This window comes from Cydia pomonella, unplaced genomic scaffold, assembly GCF_033807575.1.
Source record: "Cydia pomonella isolate Wapato2018A unplaced genomic scaffold, ilCydPomo1 PGA_scaffold_30, whole genome shotgun sequence".
Taxonomy (NCBI): Eukaryota; Metazoa; Arthropoda; class Insecta; order Lepidoptera; family Tortricidae; genus Cydia; species Cydia pomonella.
Window position 1 is genome coordinate 195,590 of NW_026907865.1, and position 20,120 is coordinate 215,709.

The following is a 20,120-nucleotide window of genomic DNA, read 5'->3' on the forward strand; positions in this document are numbered from 1 at the left end:
AACATCGCAACGTCGCGCCGATGGCCGTCCGAGGCATGGAGTGGCAACGCCGCAATGTATTTGTACACGACATTTGTCACACACACATGAGTAAAATTTATAAAAATATAACGTTGATTATTGCATGATTTCTGTATGAAACAAAGTTTTTCTATTAATTTAGCGCAAATGAATATTCGAAAGTAGATATGCGCAACTATTTATGTAATAATATTGTGTAATTAATTAATAAATAGCGATTGTTTTTTGTATGAAAATCGAACACCTTAACAAAAAGCTGCTCTTACTGTAACGAGAGATCAAATTATTTATTTATTTTATTTTATTTTATTTTATTCGGAAAACCAACAGCTTAATAAACTAAAACTAGGTTAACATAAATATGTATCAGGGAAGCCAATTACAGGTTTCCACAGATAGGAGATAGGGTTAGTATCGATCAATTCCAGTTGATCGCAATTGATCATAATGACATAAACATTGTAATAGGTGTGGGTGAGCTCTGGATATGGAGAAGATCTGATTCTATTATTATTAAAGACCGTTTCCATAGAAGGAAACGTGTTTCTATGGAGTGATCCAGAACTCACCAAACTTCACTACTGAAAAGTTCACAAATACCTTCGGCTAACTACAATCATAGATAGGGTCATGGTTCAGGCCACTATGTAGTGAGAATAGGTATCCAAAAATTTAAGGTAGGACGCCAGGATACTACTCTCATCAAGCGCATGACATATCCAAATGAAAATCCCAAATTTATTTAATACACACCTTTATTCCTTAAATATATATGACCCGCTACGGTCAACACGAGTTATTTATTAGTATGTAGTAGAGTTCGTAGGAGGCGTTTTCATCTTGATAAGGAAATCACTTTTAATAATTAATTAAATTTTATTGATCACTTTCACTTACAATTTCCAATTTCATTTCATAAACTCAAATACTAAGCTAAGGACAAGTGCGTCAGGCCGAAGCCACAGCGTTACTGCCCCCTTTTTTACCTGCGTACGGTATTTTATAACGTCGTACAAACAAGTCTACTGGAGGGGCGATGAGACGATGGTGGCGTGATGTTCGGCCTGGCGCACCTGTTTACAATAACAGGCTGGCGTTGCGCCGTCACGGCCATGCTGACGGGCGTACGTCTTCGTACGTTCATCTTTACTAATCTGGGAAAGAATAACTTAAGTTAATGTTCGCCCATCCTGACACAGTAACTCAATAAACGATTAAGATTTCTTTGGAGTATAATCAAGATCGATCCAATGAGAATATTTTCCGAGCAGACACATGTCTGCTGTAACAGGTCCAGCCTTCTCGGCCCTACAGTGCAAGCCTGGCCCAGTCAATGGACTCTTCAGGGTTGCTACCACTGGTCCGATCAAAATTGATCCTTCAGTTTCCCTTCAGTTTGTTCAAACTGGCCCGGACTAACTTAAATAAGTTAACATGTTTTCTTTTCCTTTTTTTGTTTTTTTGTTTTTTTTTTTTTTTTACTTGATTTTTTTTTACGTAACACCTTTTTTTACGTTTCCCTATGTACCACAGCATCTGTGATTATTCGAGAAGGCTCATGCTGTACAGACTCCTCTGAGGATGAGCGGGAATAATTACGACTTTGTAATATGTCATCAGTATTGATTGTTAATGTGCTGGGATGGGCAGACATTGGATCACTATCACTATTATCTGCTAAATCATCTTGATTTGGGAAAGTTTCATGAACTTCTATATCGTCACACTCATTGGCCGCCGTCACGTCATCATGACCAAGATTTTTTGCAGCTTCTATTAAACCAGGTAACCCATGAGGTACCTCTCGTAATTTTTCGTGAGAATACTTGAAAACCCTATTCGTTCCGTTAACATGCACCAATTCGTACCTATCATTATCCAAAACAGCAGTGACTTTAAAAGGTCCCTTATATTTGCGGTCCAATTTAGTTTGATTCCTTTCTTCACATTTCACAAAAACAAAATCTCCTACCGAAAAGGGTCGTACTAGAGCTTTTCCTCTATTGAATCGAATGACATCAGTCTGTGATTGGTTCTGAATGTTCGTCGATGCATTCGACCTAGCTGAATCTAAATCAATCCTGGAAGTGTCATTCGAGTTTACCGATATTTTTGAAAGATCTAAGGAATGAGCTTGGATTCCAAACATCAATTCTAAGGGCGTGTAACCTGTGACTCTGCAACGGGTGCTATTTAATGCTAATTGGATTTCTCCAAGATGGTCCTGCCATCGGACTTCGGAATCACATTCTACTATAGTAAGCAGACTTTTAAGAGTTCGCATAACTCGTTCTACTTGTCCGTTAGCTCGGCTAGTACCAGTTGCAATGAGATGAAGTTCAATATTGTAATCTTTGCAAAACTTTTTAAAATTGATGTTGTCGTAAGATCTACCCCTATCGGCAATAATTCGCTTTGGAGCGCCAAATAAATGTACAGAATTTTTGATAGCATTGATAGAGTCTGAAGAGAACATACTTGGTAAAAGCGTCTATGATGACTGAGCAATACTCCTTACGCTCGCTTTTCCCGCTACGTTTACCAGTTAAGTCAAGATGGATTGTGTGCCAAGGTATAGCTAATTTTGGGATTGGGTGTAAACGAACTTGTTGAGCTCCTGAGGAACCCTTGGAGGCTTTACAAACCACACAAGACTCAACAAATTTTTTCACGAATTTAGACATGTTTTGGAACCAATAGAGATCATATAACTTGTCAAGGGTTTTTTCAAAGCCAAGATGTTTTATTTCATTATGGACCAGATTAATGACAGACCAAATCAATGAACGTGGCAGAATTGGTAGCCATTTTGTAATTTTCCCTCGCTCAATTTTTCGGAATAGGATACCCTGCCTGATATCATAGGTATGGGTAACATCAGAGGGAAGTTCGTTCGCTCGTAATTTAGACATAATGTCAGATATTTCAGAGTCTCGTAATTGCTCAACAGATAACCAGCCAGTTTCTAATTCAGATAAGTTCACAATTTTCACTCGATTTGATTTTGTAAGACAAGATTTTAATTCACAGTTTTCAACAGGGTTGCGAGAAAGAAAGTCTGCGTGGGCCATAGTTTTTCCCTCTTTATAAACTATGTCAAAATCGTACGATTGCAATACAGCCCACCACCTGTGAACTCTTGGAGTTAAATCCTTTTTTGTATGTGAGGACTTTAGTGCATTGCAATCTGTGAAGACTGTGAACTTACGACCATATAGGTAATGCCTAAAGTGCTCAATCGATTTGACGACCGCTAAGGTTTCTAACTCGTAAGAGTGGTAGCGACTTTCTGCGTCAGTAGTTTTTTGACTGTAATAGGCTACCACATGGGGAACATTATTATCCTTTTGAATAAGAATAGCACCATATCCGTCACTACTAGCGTCAGTATGTAGCTCAATAGGCAACAGGGGATCAAAAATCTTTAAAACAGGTTCGTTTATTAAATAATTAACAATTTCTTTGTGAATTTTATCGTATTCTTCGGTCCACCTTATTTTCCCTTTGTTGATGGCCGTGAGAGGGTATAGAGGTTTCATGATTTTTGAGAAGTTGGGAATAAAACGGCGAAAGTACGTAGCTAACCCAATAAACTGTCTAACTTGCGTAGCGGTTTTCGGGGGGCGAACATTTTTAAGAGCTTCAATTTTCCGAGGGTTTGGCCTAACTTCTCCAGCTGATACGACAAAACCGAGATAGTCTATTTTCTTTTTCATGAATGAACATTTTTTAAAGTTAAAAGAAAACCCAGCTTTAGATAAAGTATCAAGCATTTTATCAAGGCGAGTTAATCCCTCTTGAACAGTTTTCGAAGCGGCAAGGACATCATCCATATAAACCAAAATGTTGTCATCATTAAGAGGCTTTAGGGCCGTATTTATAGCTCTCTGGAAAACTTGAGGCGCATTTTTGAGCCCGAACGGCATAGCTAACCACGAATACTGCCCAGAGGGTGTCACAAATGAAATTTTGTCTATAGAATCTTGATGCACTTTGATCTGATGAAAACCAGATGCCATATCTATGGTCGAAAAATAATGAGCTCCATTCAATTTGTCTATTTGGTCACTAATTATTGGTAAGGGGTAGCTATCTGAACGAGTGTTACTATTGAGTTCCCTGTAATCAACAACTAAGCGTTCTGAGCCATCCTTTTTTTTTTACTAATAAAATTGGGCTAGCGTATGGTGAAGAACTCTCGCGAATAATGCCTGCATCTAACAATTCTTGGACTTTGTTATTTACGATCTGAGATTCAGTTGAGGATAATCTATATGGTCGTCTGTGCACCGTTTTGTTGGGATCTAGTAAATCAATTTTAAGTTCCCCTGTCGTAACACGAGAAGAGGGAAAATTTTGGATGAAATTTGAAGAATACTTGGTTAGTATATTTATTAACTGCTCTTTCTCTTCACCTGTAAGGTCTGTATCAATCGATGCCGCGTCAAAAGATTCGGATTTAGAACAAGCGTTTATATTTTTGGACTTCGAAATGGTTAAACTATCCTCTGTAATTTCAACCGAAACTCCCCCCTTCAGAATGTCACGACCTAACAACAAATCCTCGTTTAAGTATTCGTCTGGCAGAACATGATAAGTAACATCTAATTTAGTATCGCCTACAACAGTCGGGCATTTGATTTGTAACGAACAAATAAAATTATTAGGACCTACACTGTTAAAAACAAATGATTCATGAAACTTTTCACCCTTAAGAAGATGGCTAATACTTTTTTTCGCAAGACTACATTCTGCACCTGAATCAAACAAAAAAGGTAATTGAAAACCACTTATCTGTAACACACCTCGCGCCGTCCTGGAACACAAGTTCACTTGTCTGCTGCCAACGCCGCTGGTGCTGGCTGCGACATCTTCTTTCTTCTTCCAACGCATAGGACAAGCGGTGGCCACGTGTCCAAGGTCATTGCAGATGTAGCACGTTGTAGTCGATTTAGGCTCCGTTTTATTGGTTAGAGGTTGACTTTTAGATACGAGGCGTTGTTTATCTCTGCATTCATTACCACGGTGACCTATTCTTCCGCAAAAGTGGCATGCCCCGCGAAATGGTGTAGATAGGCGTTGCTTCTTCGAGTCATTATCGAAACTGGGTGGTTCTTCAAATTTCCGCTTCAAAGTAAATCCACGTAAAGTACGAAACAATAGATTTTTTTTATTTATCACAACTGAATTGAGCTCGCGACGAATTTTGTCATCACACTGAGATAAGATAGAGATGGCAAATCCAGTAAGAACCTTCTCCGGTAGGTCAGCATCAGGTATTTTCTCCATAAGTTGCCAGAGATGCGCACCTGCTTCAGCTGGACTCTCTTTGTCTTTTAGTCGAAATTTTATCACTTGGTCAAAGTAGTCTTGCATCATCATTGGCTTCGCAAATGCTGTTATCAACATTTCTTTGATGGTAGTCCAGGAGAGCTCATTCGGTTTAATTTTAGTAAGGCACGTAGCAGCTCGGCCCTTCAGAGAGTGCGTAAGAGCCAAAATCAAGTCCACTCCTTCTAGTTTCCTTTTCTCGATGATTATTTCACTCAATGAACACCAGTTTTCAATATCAGCATCTGTTGTGTCCGGATCGAAAGGTAACAACTTGGTCCGCGTATCCACAGTTGTGGTAGTAGCCATATTATCAGATATTTTTTGGAGAATCATTTCAATTCCGGCAGAAAACATGGTGAGTAAACTACCATCCGCATTATTCACAGGTGTTTGTGGAACTGGATTCGTCACTTCTGATGTAGTAGAGTTCGTAGGAGGCGTTTTCATCTTGATAAGGAAATCACTTTTAATAATTAATTAAATTTTATTGATCACTTTCACTTACAATTTCCAATTTCATTTCATAAACTCAAATACTAAGCTAAGGACAAGTGCGTCAGGCCGAAGCCACAGCGTTACTGCCCCCTTTTTTACCTGCGTACGGTATTTTATAACGTCGTACAAACAAGTCTACTGGAGGGGCGATGAGACGATGGTGGCGTGATGTTCGGCCTGGCGCACCTGTTTACAATAACAGGCTGGCGTTGCGCCGTCAAGTAAATAAGTAATACTAAATACTTCTTAGTGACACCACTATTTCTTGAAATTTACACTAAATACATCATAGACATCTCTGTGTCTACGGACAACAATATCAAAATTTGTCTTCCTAACATAACACTGTCTAAAGTAAAAGTTATGCCCCAACCTCCGGCGATGTTTAGCAGTAAGCAATTGCTCACAGGGATTACAGGTTACCTGTTCAGCATAAAGGGTTCATATTTAACTAAAGGTATATCATAAAAGTCTTAACTTCACGGACACTGCCAAGAAGAACGCTGCCACCGGATGGCACAGCCTTAGAGTAACCAGGGTCCAGGAAAAAACCAGGGTCCAGGAGAACCAGGGTCCAGAAAAAACCAGGTTCCAGGAGAACCAGGGTCCAGAAAAAACCAGGGTCCAGGAGAACCAGGGTCCAGAAAAAACCCTAAGAACAAAGAGAATGTTCTAGGTTAAAAAAAAATTATGTTTTAACACGTTTAGTTTTATAGAAAAATTATATTTTAAACTGAGGCACAGCGCGATTTAAATTACGGCAATGAAGCGATTAAATGACTTACCGGGGTTTATGCCGGGTCCATTATTTCCTATACCAACGACGGCGCCTGCAGACCGCGTGGCAAGACGAAGAGGTGGTTGACGTTACATTAGGTTTTGCTGGAAAATCCACATAAAACACTACATTAACCCATTTGCGAAAGAACACACTACCTCCGCCTTTCCTTCTTTATATATTTAAAAAGCGTGGAAACTCACCAAGTTATGTTAAATTGAAGGGAAAAGATTAGCAGCCGCCATTTTAGGTAGGCTCTAAGACGCTAAATTATGCACATTTTGGGACGAGCTGTAAGAAAATTACATTAACGATTACTAACTTGAATTTACCACAGTTTTAAGAAATAAAACCTTCAAGTAGGTTACATACCCCTAAGATTGATTGCCGAAAGATTTTCTAATATCCTTCACATCCTGAAGATCGATCGAACAATGATTTATCAAAATTCCAATCCGAGAAACCACAGACAAACTGATGAATGAAAAACTTCCCATTCAATGGATACCGCGACTGACCGGTTTGACTCTCGGAATAATTCGAAACATCAACAATAAAAAGAGTTACTCATTTTGGAAGCTAATAATACGGACTTTATTAATAATTGGAAATTATAAAAAGATAACAGAACCACAAGTATATGTTTATTGCCGTACAACAAGTGTGACCGACCGTCTGTTACGGAACCATGGACAAAAAAAAACCAAATGACATTGACAGCCGTCAGTGTCTACCGCTGAAATAAACAACTGCTCGGTTTTATCGAAATCATACTGTTAATACGTGGTATTTATATGTTTTAAAATGTATTTCAATTGTGAAATGGATATACCCCAACGAAAGCAAAGTGCCTGTGTCCTAGCACAACGCAGGAACACGACATGGATGCGCAAAATGCAACGGAGTGAACGCACAGACTGACCTACCGCTCCGGTAAGTTTTGTCCACTCAATATAGCTCAAAGCGTATATGTAAAGTTGAAAATATCACTACAGGTCTCAGTTCTTGACTGACCCACTATGACATCCGTGTCGAAGACATTTCAACTACCAAATCTTACCAAAACAAACATACCATTTTCTAACCTATAAAGTACCTATATAATATGCTACTCAGCTGTTTATAACACTGGGTGGATACCCCAAAGTGTTACAGTTCATCTTTAGTTGGGTTAAAAAAAATTTTTTTTTCAAAAAAAAAATTTTTTTTTAATGCTATACGCCCAATAGGACGTGAACACCTTAACCTACGAAACGTAAATAAGAAACCATAGATAATCTATAAAGAAAACAAGTCTTACAACCAAAGTTATACCTATGACTTGGTGAATGATCAGTTCGACCAAGGAAATCTAATGACTAATTTTGGTTCGAACCTTCTTATTCCTAGTGCGCGCTTTCCTAAACCTAAAAGAAAACGTCAAAGACGGCAACGTTAACAACCTTCCCTTTATTAAAGAAATTGCCTATCACCGACAGTAGTGGAAATATGTAACAAGCTGCATTCTCTAGCTATTACACAATTCCTAAAATTACAAACAAAAGTTCAGTTACAGTATAGAGTTTAGCGAGAACGTAGTCCCTTTTTCAATAATTAATAATATTTCACGTAATAGGCCCGTTTAGGGTTTATAAGTAAAGTAAGTTTCTGCAGTTTATTCAGATTATTTAAAGTTTTATGTCTTTATAAGGACACACGAAAGATTAATGTTGGTCCGTGTGCACCCGGTACCAATAAAAACAAAAACTTGGAACAAATACCCAGTCTGATGAAAACCAGCTTGTGCCAGGCTGCATTCAGTTTAGTAGGTACGTTCAATATTTAGTATTACATAGGATATTTTCAAGTGTAAGTATCCAATTGGTGTTAAGACGAGTACCGCTAGGAAGACGGCTCGGCTTCACCAGGACGTACAATGTCTTTTATATGGAAGTTACCTAGAAGTTTTCCTTCTAAGGATTTTAAAGAGTAAACAAGAGGACTCAATTTTTTATGAATGACACATTTGTCATAACGGGGCGCTAATTTAGCAGAAAAATGTTTTGCTGCATTTGACAATGGGAAACATCTTTTATAAACGATTTGTCCTTCTTCCAGTTCTACGTGACGCTTCCTCATGTTATAATACCTAGCATTACGTTCATGGGAGGCAATCAACGAGTTACGCACTTTTTGAAATACAGTTTTGAGCTCTTTTAGTCTTTCAGAAAAAGCACCACTGGTATCTAATTCGAGCGCGTTTTGATCTATGGGACCTTCGCTATTATAAAGGGAACCATCTAGAATCATTTGACGACCATGTGTTAAGAAATACGGTGTATTTTTAGTTACTTCGTGACGAGCTGTATTCAATGCACATTGTATTTCCGATACGTTCTTATCCCAGTTACGGTGATCAGAACGCACGTATGAGGCAATGGTTCTTACTAGTTCACGGTTCACTCGTTCCGTTTGATTCGTCTGAGGATGATACCTAGGGTTATAGAAAATATGAGGAACATCATATTTGGACATTAATTCTCGAAAGTCTTTGGAAGTAAATTGAACACCATTGTCGCAGAATATATATTTAGGAACCCCATGTATAAGGAATATCCCTTTTTCCATACACTTAACAATAGCTTTAGCAGTTATGTTGCGTAGTGGAAACAAAGTCACATACTTACTGAAATAATCAGCACATACGAAGAGATACTGATTTCTCAGATAAGATGGAGGAAAGGGACCAAGAATATCACAAGATATTGCTTCGCCTGGCGAAGATATGCGTCGTGGATTACCCATCAAACCAGGACGAGCTAAGTTAACAGGTTTATAAGTTTTACAAATTTCACAAGAGTCGACGTATTCCTTCACGTCCTGAAATAAAGTAGGCCAATTATATATATGTCGGCTATTTTGGAATGAGTTTTACCCACGCCAAAATGACCTGCTGTAGGATCATCATGACACTTATTTAGGACTTCATTACGGTGCTCATAAGGAAGTACCAGCTTCCAGTCAAATTGAGCTGTCAGACGATACTTATTCTTAGAGTAACGGAAGAGTTTATCATTTTCAATCTTAAAGTTGGGAAAGAGAGTAGGTTATTCAGACACCCGCTTTATATATAATTTCCCTAACAAAACGAGATTCGTTAGGAGATTGAAAATCATCATCTGACCCAGACGACGCAGAAGAGCCTTGCTCATTCAACCGATCTAATAAAGAAGTAATTAATGTTTTCAACAGAAGTACCGCTTCGGTCTCCTGAGGTAACCGTGAAACACGACACAAAAGATATTTGCATCGCGAGGATAGTCTATCAATCGCCGACGCCGTTAAGTCTCCTTTCGCTTCTAAATCTATTTCCTCTACCTTACGTTGGCAAAGCTCCAATTCGGCAACTTCGTTACTTATTAACAAGTCCTGGCACTTCAAACTACCCTTTTTGGCTAAATCTGCAGTCTGTTTTAACGCATGACATAAGCTGGACCGACGCGATATAGGATTAACCGGAAGTCTGCGAATCGCCAGTTCATGTGCCATTTCGTCTTTATGTAAATGTATGATTTTACATCCCGCATTTAGGAAATCCATTTTTTAAGATTGATATTTAATATCAGAAGTAAGTCATTGTCAAGTTTTGAATTGCAATATTTTAAAGTTAAGTTAAAACTTTATTAGATTTTAACCCTTTTTAAAGTATTTTAAAATAGTGAGAAAATTTCTCTTATGTAAGGCTAATTATTTAGCGTAGTATAGTTTTATTTATAAGTTGGTTAAATTTATGAGTTTAACCTCCAACTCAAGCAACAATTTAAAACAATAACTTGCAATCCCTTTTACATAAAATAACCTTAATACTAAAATAATGCAAAAATGTTTCACTTGGACATGTCATACTCCATAGGCCCCACGTTGGGCGCCACTGTAATAGGTGTGGGTGAGCTCTGGATATGGAGAAGATCTGATTCTATTATTATTAAAGACCGTTTCCATAGAAGGAAACGTGTTTCTATGGAGTGATCCAGAACTCACCAAACTTCACTACTGAAAAGTTCACAAATACCTTCGGCTAACTACAATCATAGATAGGGTCACGGTTCAGGCCACTATGTAGTGAGAATAGGTATCCAAAAATTTAAGGTAGGACGCCAGGATACTACTCTCATCAAGCGCATGACATATCCAAATGAAAATCCCAAATTTATTTAATACACACCTTTATTCCTTAAATATATATGACCCGCTACGGTCAACACGAGTTATTTATTAGTAAATAAGTAATACTAAATACTTCTTAGTGACACCACTATTTCTTGAAATTTACACTAAATACATCATAGACATCTCTGTGTCTACGGACAACAATATCAAAATTTGTCTTCCTAACATAACACTGTCTAAAGTAAAAGTTATGCCCCAACCTCCGGGGATGTTTAGCAGTAAGCAATTGCTCACAGGGATTACAGGTTACCTGTTCAGCATAAAGGGTCCATATTTAACTAAAGGTATATCATAAAAGTCTTAACTTCACGGACACTGCCAAGAAGAACGCTGCCACCGGATGGCACAGCCTTAGAGTAACCAGGGTCCAGGAAAAAACCAGGGTCCAGGAGAACCAGGGTCCAGAAAAAACCAGGTTCCAGGAGAACCAGGGTCCAGAAAAAACCAGGGTCCAGGAGAACCAGGGTCCAGAAAAAACCCTAAGAACAAAGAGAATGTTCTAGGTTAAAAAAAAATTATGTTTTAACACGTTTAGTTTTATAGAAAAATTATATTTTAAACTGAGGCACAGCGCGATTTAAATTACGGCAATGAAGCGATTAAATGACTTACCGGGGTTTATGCCGGGTCCATGATTTTCCTATACCAACGACGGCGCCTGCAGACCGCGTGGCAAGACGAAGAGGTGGTTGACGTTACATTAGGTTTTGCTGGAAAATCCACATAAAACACTACATTAACCCATTTGCGAAAGAACACACTACCTCCGCCTTTCCTTCTTTATATATTTAAAAAGCGTGGAAACTCACCAAGTTATGTTAAATTGAAGGGAAAAGATTAGCAGCCGCCATTTTAGGTAGGCTCTAAGACGCTAAATTATGCACATTTTGGGACGAGCTGTAACAAAATTACATTAACGATTACTAACTTGAATTTACCACAGTTTTAAGAAATAAAACCTTCAAGTAGGTTACATACCCCTAAGATTGATTGCCGAAAGATTTTCTAATATCCTTCACATCCTGAAGATCGATCGAACAATGATTTATCAAAATTCCAATCCGAGAAACCACAGACAAACTGATGAATGAAAAACTTCCCATTCAATGGATACCGCGACTGACCGGTTTGACTCTCGGAATAATTCGAAACATCAACAATAAAAAGAGTTACTCATTTTGGAAGCTAATAATACGGACTTTATTAATAATTGGAAATTATAAAAAGATAACAGAACCACAAGTATATGTTTATTGCCGTACAACAAGTGTGACCGACCGTCTGTTACGGAACCATGGACAAAAAAAAACCAAATGACATTGACAGCCGTCAGTGTCTACCGCTGAAATAAACAACTGCTCGGTTTTATCGAAATCATACTGTTAATACGTGGTATTTATATGTTTTAAAATGTATTTCAATTGTGAAATGGATATACCCCAACGAAAGCAAAGTGCCTGTGTCCTAGCACAACGCAGGAACACGACATGGATGCGCAAAATGCAACGGAGTGAACGCACAGACTGACCTACCGCTCCGGTAAGTTTTGTCCACTCAATATAGCTCAAAGCGTATATGTAAAGTTGAAAATATCACTACAGGTCTCAGTTCTTGACTGACCCACTATGACATCCGTGTCGAAGACATTTCAACTACCAAATCTTACCAAAACAAACATACCATTTTCTAACCTATAAAGTACCTATATAATATGCTACTCAGCTGTTTATAACACTGGGTGGATACCCCAAAGTGTTACAACATATTGAAATAATTGAACATGATATCCACATATAATCATTAATCTATAATCCAAAATACATACAATTCAAAATCAAAAGTAAATATACATCAAATTAAATATAATATAACTAACTTAATTGGACTCATTAACAAATTTAACCTCTCATAGTTAAACGCGCAAAATTATATAAATATTAAATTATTCTAAAATTAATAAGAGAGTCAAATATTTACATCAAACAGTAGTCAGAAGGTAAGAGTAAAAAAATATCAGCAGTTTACAATATTTTATAATCCATTGCAATAATAACGACGTCCAGACGCCATTTCCATAGTTAAGTTCAGTGCATAATTTCATATGTAGACATGTACCATCTTATTCAATAGATATACAACTGTGTATCTATTGAATAAGATGAGTATTACCGGCATCCACCTTGCCGACACCCAAACCAGTATAATAGGACCTACGAAAGCCTATCATTATAAGAAGACCTACTACGAAAGCGCCATTTACTGCGGGGTATCGGAACTACCAGCCTACGTCACTACAGCGTCCGTTAGATGGCGCCACTGAGATTTCTGTCATATTAATTGTAATCATCCAATCCCTATAAGTTAATTAATCGTTATAAACATAAATATATCGATTGTTAATAAATATTTCACGATATATAGAGCTTGTGTGTAACTATTTGTATTAGAATATATTTTAAAAGTATACAAAAAAAAAAAAAAATACAAAATTCTTTATTCAACAAAAACACGTAAATTATGATCAAAGGGATGGAGTCTCCCTGTAAGCAAAATAAATGCTTGTGTTGGGAGACACCGCTCTTCCTTTGGTAAGTTTTTTTAAGTATAAATATCTTAGGATAACCAATATAAACTATTAACTAAACTAAACTAACTAAAGAACTAAAGGAGCGATAATACATTCTCTGAATACAGATAAAGTGCCTTACTGTACTAACAACAAACTATCTTAGAGATATTCTGTGTGTGTGCGTGTGTGTGTGTGTGTGTGTGTGTGTGTGTGTGTGTGTGTGTGTGTGTGTGTGTGTGTATGCGCGCGCGCGCGTGCGTTTGTGTGTGTGTGCGTGCGTGCGTGTGTGTGTGTGTGTGTGTGCGTGTGCGTGTGTGTGTGTGTGTGTGTGTGTGTGTGCGTGTGTGTGTGAGTGTGTGTGTGTGTGTGTGTGTGTTTGTGAAGATTATCGAATTATATTCTCTGTCTCATCGTATGTTTTTGTTTTTAGCCAGTTTATTATGAGCTTTTTACACTCATGATGTGGTTTTGTGTGAATGTCTAATAGTTTATTTATTTTATTATAGAGATGTGAGGCTTGTATCTGGTATTGTGAGCTAGCAAATTTGGTTCTAATAGTTTTAGGTAGCATGGCTATGTTTGGTATTACTCTTTTTCTCTTACATTTTTCTCTTACAAATGGCAGACTCTTGTGCTTTTTTAAAGTTGTTTGTAGGATATACAGTTGCCGAACCGACAAAAGTCCACTGACTTGGTACAGGAGGTCAGTAGGAAATGTAATCTTTTTAAAATACATAACTTTAACCAAAGCCCTTTGTGCTCGCTCTAAGTTTATAAAACGGCTTTTAGCTGCTTTTTAGCTAAACGGCTTTTTAGTATGTTTAATAATTACTTGATTCAACTCGTGGAGGGGGTCAGGTCAGCGAATGTTAATAAAAGGGGTCGTGACCTGAGACGAACCTCTCTTCCCTTGCGATTTTTGTACCAACAACTTGGTGAATAATAAATCGGTGTCAGATTTATACTAGTTTTAATTTATAGTGCAAATGCTACAACTTCCCATCCTGAGTATCTTATTATCTTCAGATTATTACGAATACTATGAATATAAGTATATTCTTTTTTTCTAAATGAATGATCTAACCGTAAAATTAAAGATTTTGTTATCTTTTTTTTTAATTTTTATGCTTGAAAACAAAACAAAAAGATGATTGACTTTAATATGGGCGTAAACACACTTTAATTTTATGATTGTACAAATCAAATATTTTATTTAACTCTCTAAAAGGTCGATAAGATCATCCCTATCTATCTCGTGATCACTACCAGAGCTATCATCATCTGAAAAGGTTGTTTTATAAGGCCTAAGGACATCTGCTCGTACTACAGCACAGAATCTTTTATAACCTTTCATGCCTTTCACGCTAGAAATTGTATAGCGGTCTATACTATGGTCACATTTAATTATTCTGTATGGCCCAGTATATAACCCGTCAAGCTGTTTTGTAACTTTCGCCTGAGTATCCCTCGCGGATCCACCTTTCCACAGAACTAATTGGCCTAATGAGTACTTCGTATAAGGTTTTCGTTTTTTGTCGAACCTACTTTTCATGACGGTCATGTTTCGGTCAATTCGTAACTTTGCCGTCTTTCTACGAGAATCAAGTTGATTCTGCTGATTAGTTACGTCTGTAGGAGTATCAGAGGGGTATGCTGGGTAGCGTGTATTGCTATGACCAAACATAAGGCTAAACGGAGTGAAGCCAGTTGTTGAATTGGGTGTGTTGTTAATACCCCAGACTACATCGGCTACTTTACTGTCCAAAATACTAAAATACTCATTACATTTATTTATTAATTTCATAAACGAACTTGACATTTTATATCTTATATTGCATAAACGTCGATAAAATATAACGTTATAAATATAGATCTCGTTGCCATAAGTATTAAATACCTAGACATAAGAAATATTGAGTGCCCTTACAGGGTGTCATGTACCTACCATCTTCAAACTGTAACACCTAATGTATAATGAGCATGACTGCAATACAATAAAGAATAAAGAATACATTCGCTGTCGGCCATGGTGTTAAGACCGTTAAGGAGAGTGCGATTTACCCTCTCCACTTGCCCATTAGAACGGGGACTGGCAATGGCATTCAAGACGTGTTTAAACTGGCACTCTTCTGCAAACTGTTTGAAATACCGGCTCGTGAAGGCTTTTCCACGATCACTTATTACTTTACAAGGATTACCAAATTGGTATATGATGTCCTTAAAAAGTTTAATAGTCTCCATCGAGCTGGCATTTTTCGCAGGTTTCGCAAATACATATTTCGTAAAAGCATCAATTACTACAAGTAAATATGTATTTCCGAGGCGGGTCTTTACAAAAGGACCGAGATGGTCTATATGCAATGTGTGCATAGGAACAGCTGCCTTATCTATGGGGTGCAGTTCACCTTCAACTCTACCAAAGTTACCCTTACCGTAGGCACAACGTAAACAAGAGTTTATATATTTACGTATGAAACGAGTCATTCCTTGGAACCAAAACTGGGCCTTAATAGTTTTTTCGCATTTCTCAAAGCCTGGATGACCTATTTGGTCGTGATATTTTTGTAATAAACCATACTTGGCTAACTTTGGAATGACAAAACGTTCTCCTGACAAAATTTTCCTATATAAAATCCCTTCTTTTAGCACGTAATTAGAAACTATATCTGCATTATTAGTACCTTGAGAAAGTTGAGTAATAATGTTTTGTATCGCGTCATCTTGCATCTGGAGAGTAAGTAACCAGTCGGATTCCTCTACTATATGTACCTCGCTAATGACAGGGTTCCTGCTTAAGGCATCGGCGTAACGCATTCGGTTACCAGGGCGATATTCTATTTTTAGGTCGAAATCTTGGATAGCAAGCCACCATCTGGCTATGCGTGGAATTAAATCCTTTTTGACAAGGGTGGTTCGTAAAGCCGCGCAGTCAGTGATTACTTTTACAGGGATTCCAGTCAAGTAAACTCTGAATCGTTTTAGGGACTCTACAACTGCTAAAGTCTCGAGTTCGTAACTGTGGTAAAACCGCTCTTCCTTACTTGTGACTCTACTGAAGTATGCTATCGGTTTGAGACTACGGTCAGGCTGGTACTGAAGTAAGATGCCACTAAGGCCCAAGCTACTCGCGTCTGTATGCAATTCGGTTTCGGCGTTCCTATCATATATACCTAGTACGGGTCTTTCTACAAGTTTTTGTTTTAACGTTTGAAATGCATGTTCTTGTTCTTCGCCCCAGTGCCAATCAACACCCTTTTGAGTTAGTTCTGTGAGCGGTCTAGCGATTTCGGCAAAACCCCGCCCAAACTTTCTAAAGTATGACGTTAGTCCGATAAACTGGCGGATTTCATGAACGTTGCTAGGACGTTTATAATTGCTAACACACTCTATTTTGGCCTTTCCGGGTTGTATAGTCCCTTGAGTAATTTCGTGTCCCAAATAGGTAGCAGTTGGTTTTAAGAATGAACACTTTCGTAAGTTCAGCTTTAAATTTGCATCTTTAAGGGATTGTAACACGCGTCTTAAGAGATCTAAGCCCTCCTCAATAGTAACAGTAGGCAACATGATGTCATCAAGATAAAGAGCAACTTCGGAGTGAACGTTACCTAGGGCTAGTTTTATTAATCGAGAAAACACGGCAGGTGCATTGCACAACCCGAACGGCATTTTTAAATATTCCCACTGGCCTGAACTTGTCACGAACGAACTTTTATGTATGGAATCTTCGTCTATAGGGGCCTGCATATACCCCTGAGCTAGGTCTAGTGTTGTAAAAAATGCCTTGCCGGATAAACGAGTTAACTGATCGTCTATATTGGGTAAGGGTACCTATCCTTCACAGTACGCGAGTTTAAAGCCCTATAGTCTACACATAGCCTATATTCTCCATTCTTCTTTTTTACTAAAACGACAGGACTTGCGTATTCAGACATAGATTCCCTAATTATACCAGCATCTAATAACTCCTGTACCTTCTGATCAACTATCGCGCTCTCGCTATGGGACAACCGATACGATTTATAGAATACAGGTTCATCAGTTGTCGTTCTGATTTTCATACTAATTAAATCTGTGCAGCCTAAGTCCTTAGTATCTTTTGCAAATGAAGAACTAAATTCATTTAACAAATTCAAAAGCCTTGCCAAATCTGTCTCATTAAGATCGCCTATATTTAATTCGCTAGGATTTATTTTGGCGTCAATCCTATCGCATATAGAAGAGTTGCCAATTGTCAAAACATCGCATTCATTCATCTCACTTGCATTAATAACTTCGACACGTGCTAGTAATTTTCCTTTCGTCCATCGAATATTTTCATCACCAACATTAATTACCTTTATGAGGGGATTTTGACACGTTAAGACAGCTCTGGGAATGAAATAAGACGTATTTCCTAATTCAAAGCATACCGGATGGTGTGTTTACCTCCATTTTCATTACAGTCAATACGAACTTCTATTAAGCTACAACTGTTTTTCAACACAACAACATCTGCGTTTAAATAAACTGGGTACTTCGTAACAAAATCGTAGGAAGTTAATTTAATTTCTTGTAGGGTATTTACTAAATCACTCGTATGGAGAAGTATCACAGAGTTGTTTGTTGTGATTAGGCTGACATTTTCCTGGTTTATTAATTTTTGTCCAATGATAAAATCAATTCCTACCATTTTATAGCTAGTTATTTCCGCTGAGCCTGACAAAGTGATATTATCTATGTGAACTTCAACTTGTACGGTACCAAGTGATTGTGAATGTGCACCACCAAAGCCGCGCATAAGAACTGAAGACGGTGTCATAACAAGTTTCATTTTATTAGTATGTTCAATGGTAAGTATGTTAAGTTGTTTAGTTTAGTATCAATGTAAGCTATTAGTTCGTAGCCATTCACAAACACTTTCTTTTTATAAAGATCAAGGAAAATATCGAACGTGATAAACAAAACGTTACCGACCTTTATTATTTGTTGTCTTGAGCTCCCGGCAGCAAACCAGCATGTGGCTGCGCTGTGACCGTTGCGCTGGCACACGTCGCAGTGAAGTTGTGCCCTGCAGTCTCGCGCCTCGTGACCTGGGCGTCGACATGCGTAGCAGAGCTTCGGTAATGTGTGTGATGCTGTAGTTACATTTCCTCGCCTCCATGTTGTTCTTCTTGCATTGGCAGCAGCTTCGATTCTCTTGAAGTTCTCCAACGAAGATAGATACCCATAGTAAAGTTGTTCTGGTGTCTCACATTGATATGCTTTGGCGTTGGCGCGCAATTCGAATGGCAGGCCTTTGATGATGCATGAAATAGCGTCCTCATTATAAATGTTGCATTTCTTAAGCAATGAAAGCTTGTCGTGGAAGTATTTCGTCATAGTTTCTGTATCGATTTTGGTTCTTAACATCATCTCTTCCAAGCGATCGACAAAGTCCGTTGAGCGCGGAAATGCCATCTGTAGAGTATGCTTCCATTCGTCCCATGTAAGGTCATAATCTTCTAGGTCGTCATACCAGTCACGCGCTGAGCCACGAAGTCTTATTTGCATAACAAACTGGCGATCTTTGTTCTGCCAACCGTATACATCTCCCAGCTGATCTATTTTGTGTAGCCATCCTTTCACGTTGCTATTTCTGTCTTCTGGATTAAATTTGAGGATAACTTCAGCTTCGGTGGGCGTAATTCGTCGTCGCTTAAGCATGTACAGCTCATCTTCATCACCGCCACGTGGTTTAGAAGAAAAAAAAAATCGTTGTTTTTTCGGTGTCGGCATCAATACTCGAGGCTTTTCTCTTGTTTTTTCGCCCCAAACCATTGAAATATGGGCCAGACATTACGTAAGTATACCCACTTCTGAGATAATAAGATACTCAGGATGGGAAGTTGTAGCATTTGCACTATAAATTAAAACTAGTATAAATCTGACACCGATTTATTATTTACCAAGTTGTTGGTACAAAAATCGCAAGGGAAGAGAGGTTCGTCTCAGGTCACGACCCCTTTTATTAACATTCGCTGACCCCCTCCACGAGTTGAATCAAGTAATTATTAAACATATTTTTAAAATATATTCTAATACAAATAATTACACATAAGCTCTATATATCGTGAAATATTTATTAACAATCGATATATTTATGTTTATAACGATTAATTAACTTATAGGGATAATTGGATGATTACAATTAATATGACAGAAATCTCAGTGGCGCCATCTAACGGACGCTGTAGTGACGTAGGCTGGTAGTTCCGATACCCCGCAGTAAATGGTGCTTTCGTAGTAGGTCTTCTTATAATGATAGGCTTTCGTAGGTCCTATTATACTGGTTTGGGTGTCGGCAAGGTGGATGCCGGTAATATGGTACATGTCTACATATGAAATTTTGTACGTGACTTTGTATGTGTTTTATCTTTGGTATCTATATCAGGTACAGTAGTATTGAAATAAAAGGCTAGGCAGTTTTCACTTGGTCGGGGTGTTCTTGCGAGCCAGGTTGTCGGTGGAATTACACCTGGGCGGCGCGCGGGAAGCAGCGGGGCCATCGCTGTTCAATTCTAAAGCTGATCTCGTAAGTCTGGTGGGAGTGCATACGAGATTACTTTTAGGTGTTGCTACAGCGCCTCGTTTGTTTTCCTTCCCCGTTTTTGGGCTCATGGGCGCCGAATTAGTTGGACTGTCTTCTTGGGTCTCCTCGAAGGTGTCGCACACAATCAAGGGGACGCGGTTTGGGGG

General features: G+C 38.3%; 2 protein-coding genes across 3 annotated transcripts; both read right to left on the reverse strand.

Moving 5' to 3' along the window:
- Positions 1-2,496: 2,496 nt before the first annotated feature.
- LOC133533962 (uncharacterized) lies at positions 2,497-9,484 on the reverse strand. Of its 2 annotated transcripts, none has more exons than XM_061873050.1 (3): positions 7,001-9,484; positions 6,832-6,919; positions 2,497-6,753 (listed from the first exon to the last, which is right to left on the reverse strand). In XM_061873050.1, exon 3 carries the CDS (start codon positions 5,800-5,802, stop codon positions 4,147-4,149), a length of 1,656 nt encoding a protein of 551 aa, XP_061729034.1. In that variant the 5' UTR covers positions 5,803-6,753; positions 6,832-6,919; positions 7,001-9,484; the 3' UTR covers positions 2,497-4,146. The 2 variants fall into 2 exon arrangements, with proteins under 2 accessions (XP_061729034.1, XP_061729035.1); XM_061873051.1 differs by having other exon boundaries at positions 2,497-6,732; positions 7,001-9,483.
- Positions 9,485-18,146: 8,662 nt separating this feature from the next.
- On the reverse strand, positions 18,147-19,401 carry LOC133533980 (uncharacterized). The gene has a single exon (XM_061873070.1). The coding sequence runs from the start codon at positions 19,200-19,202 to the stop codon at positions 18,213-18,215; it is 990 nt and encodes a 329-aa protein (XP_061729054.1). The 5' UTR covers positions 19,203-19,401; the 3' UTR covers positions 18,147-18,212.
- Between the last annotated feature and the right edge of the window lie 719 nt (positions 19,402-20,120).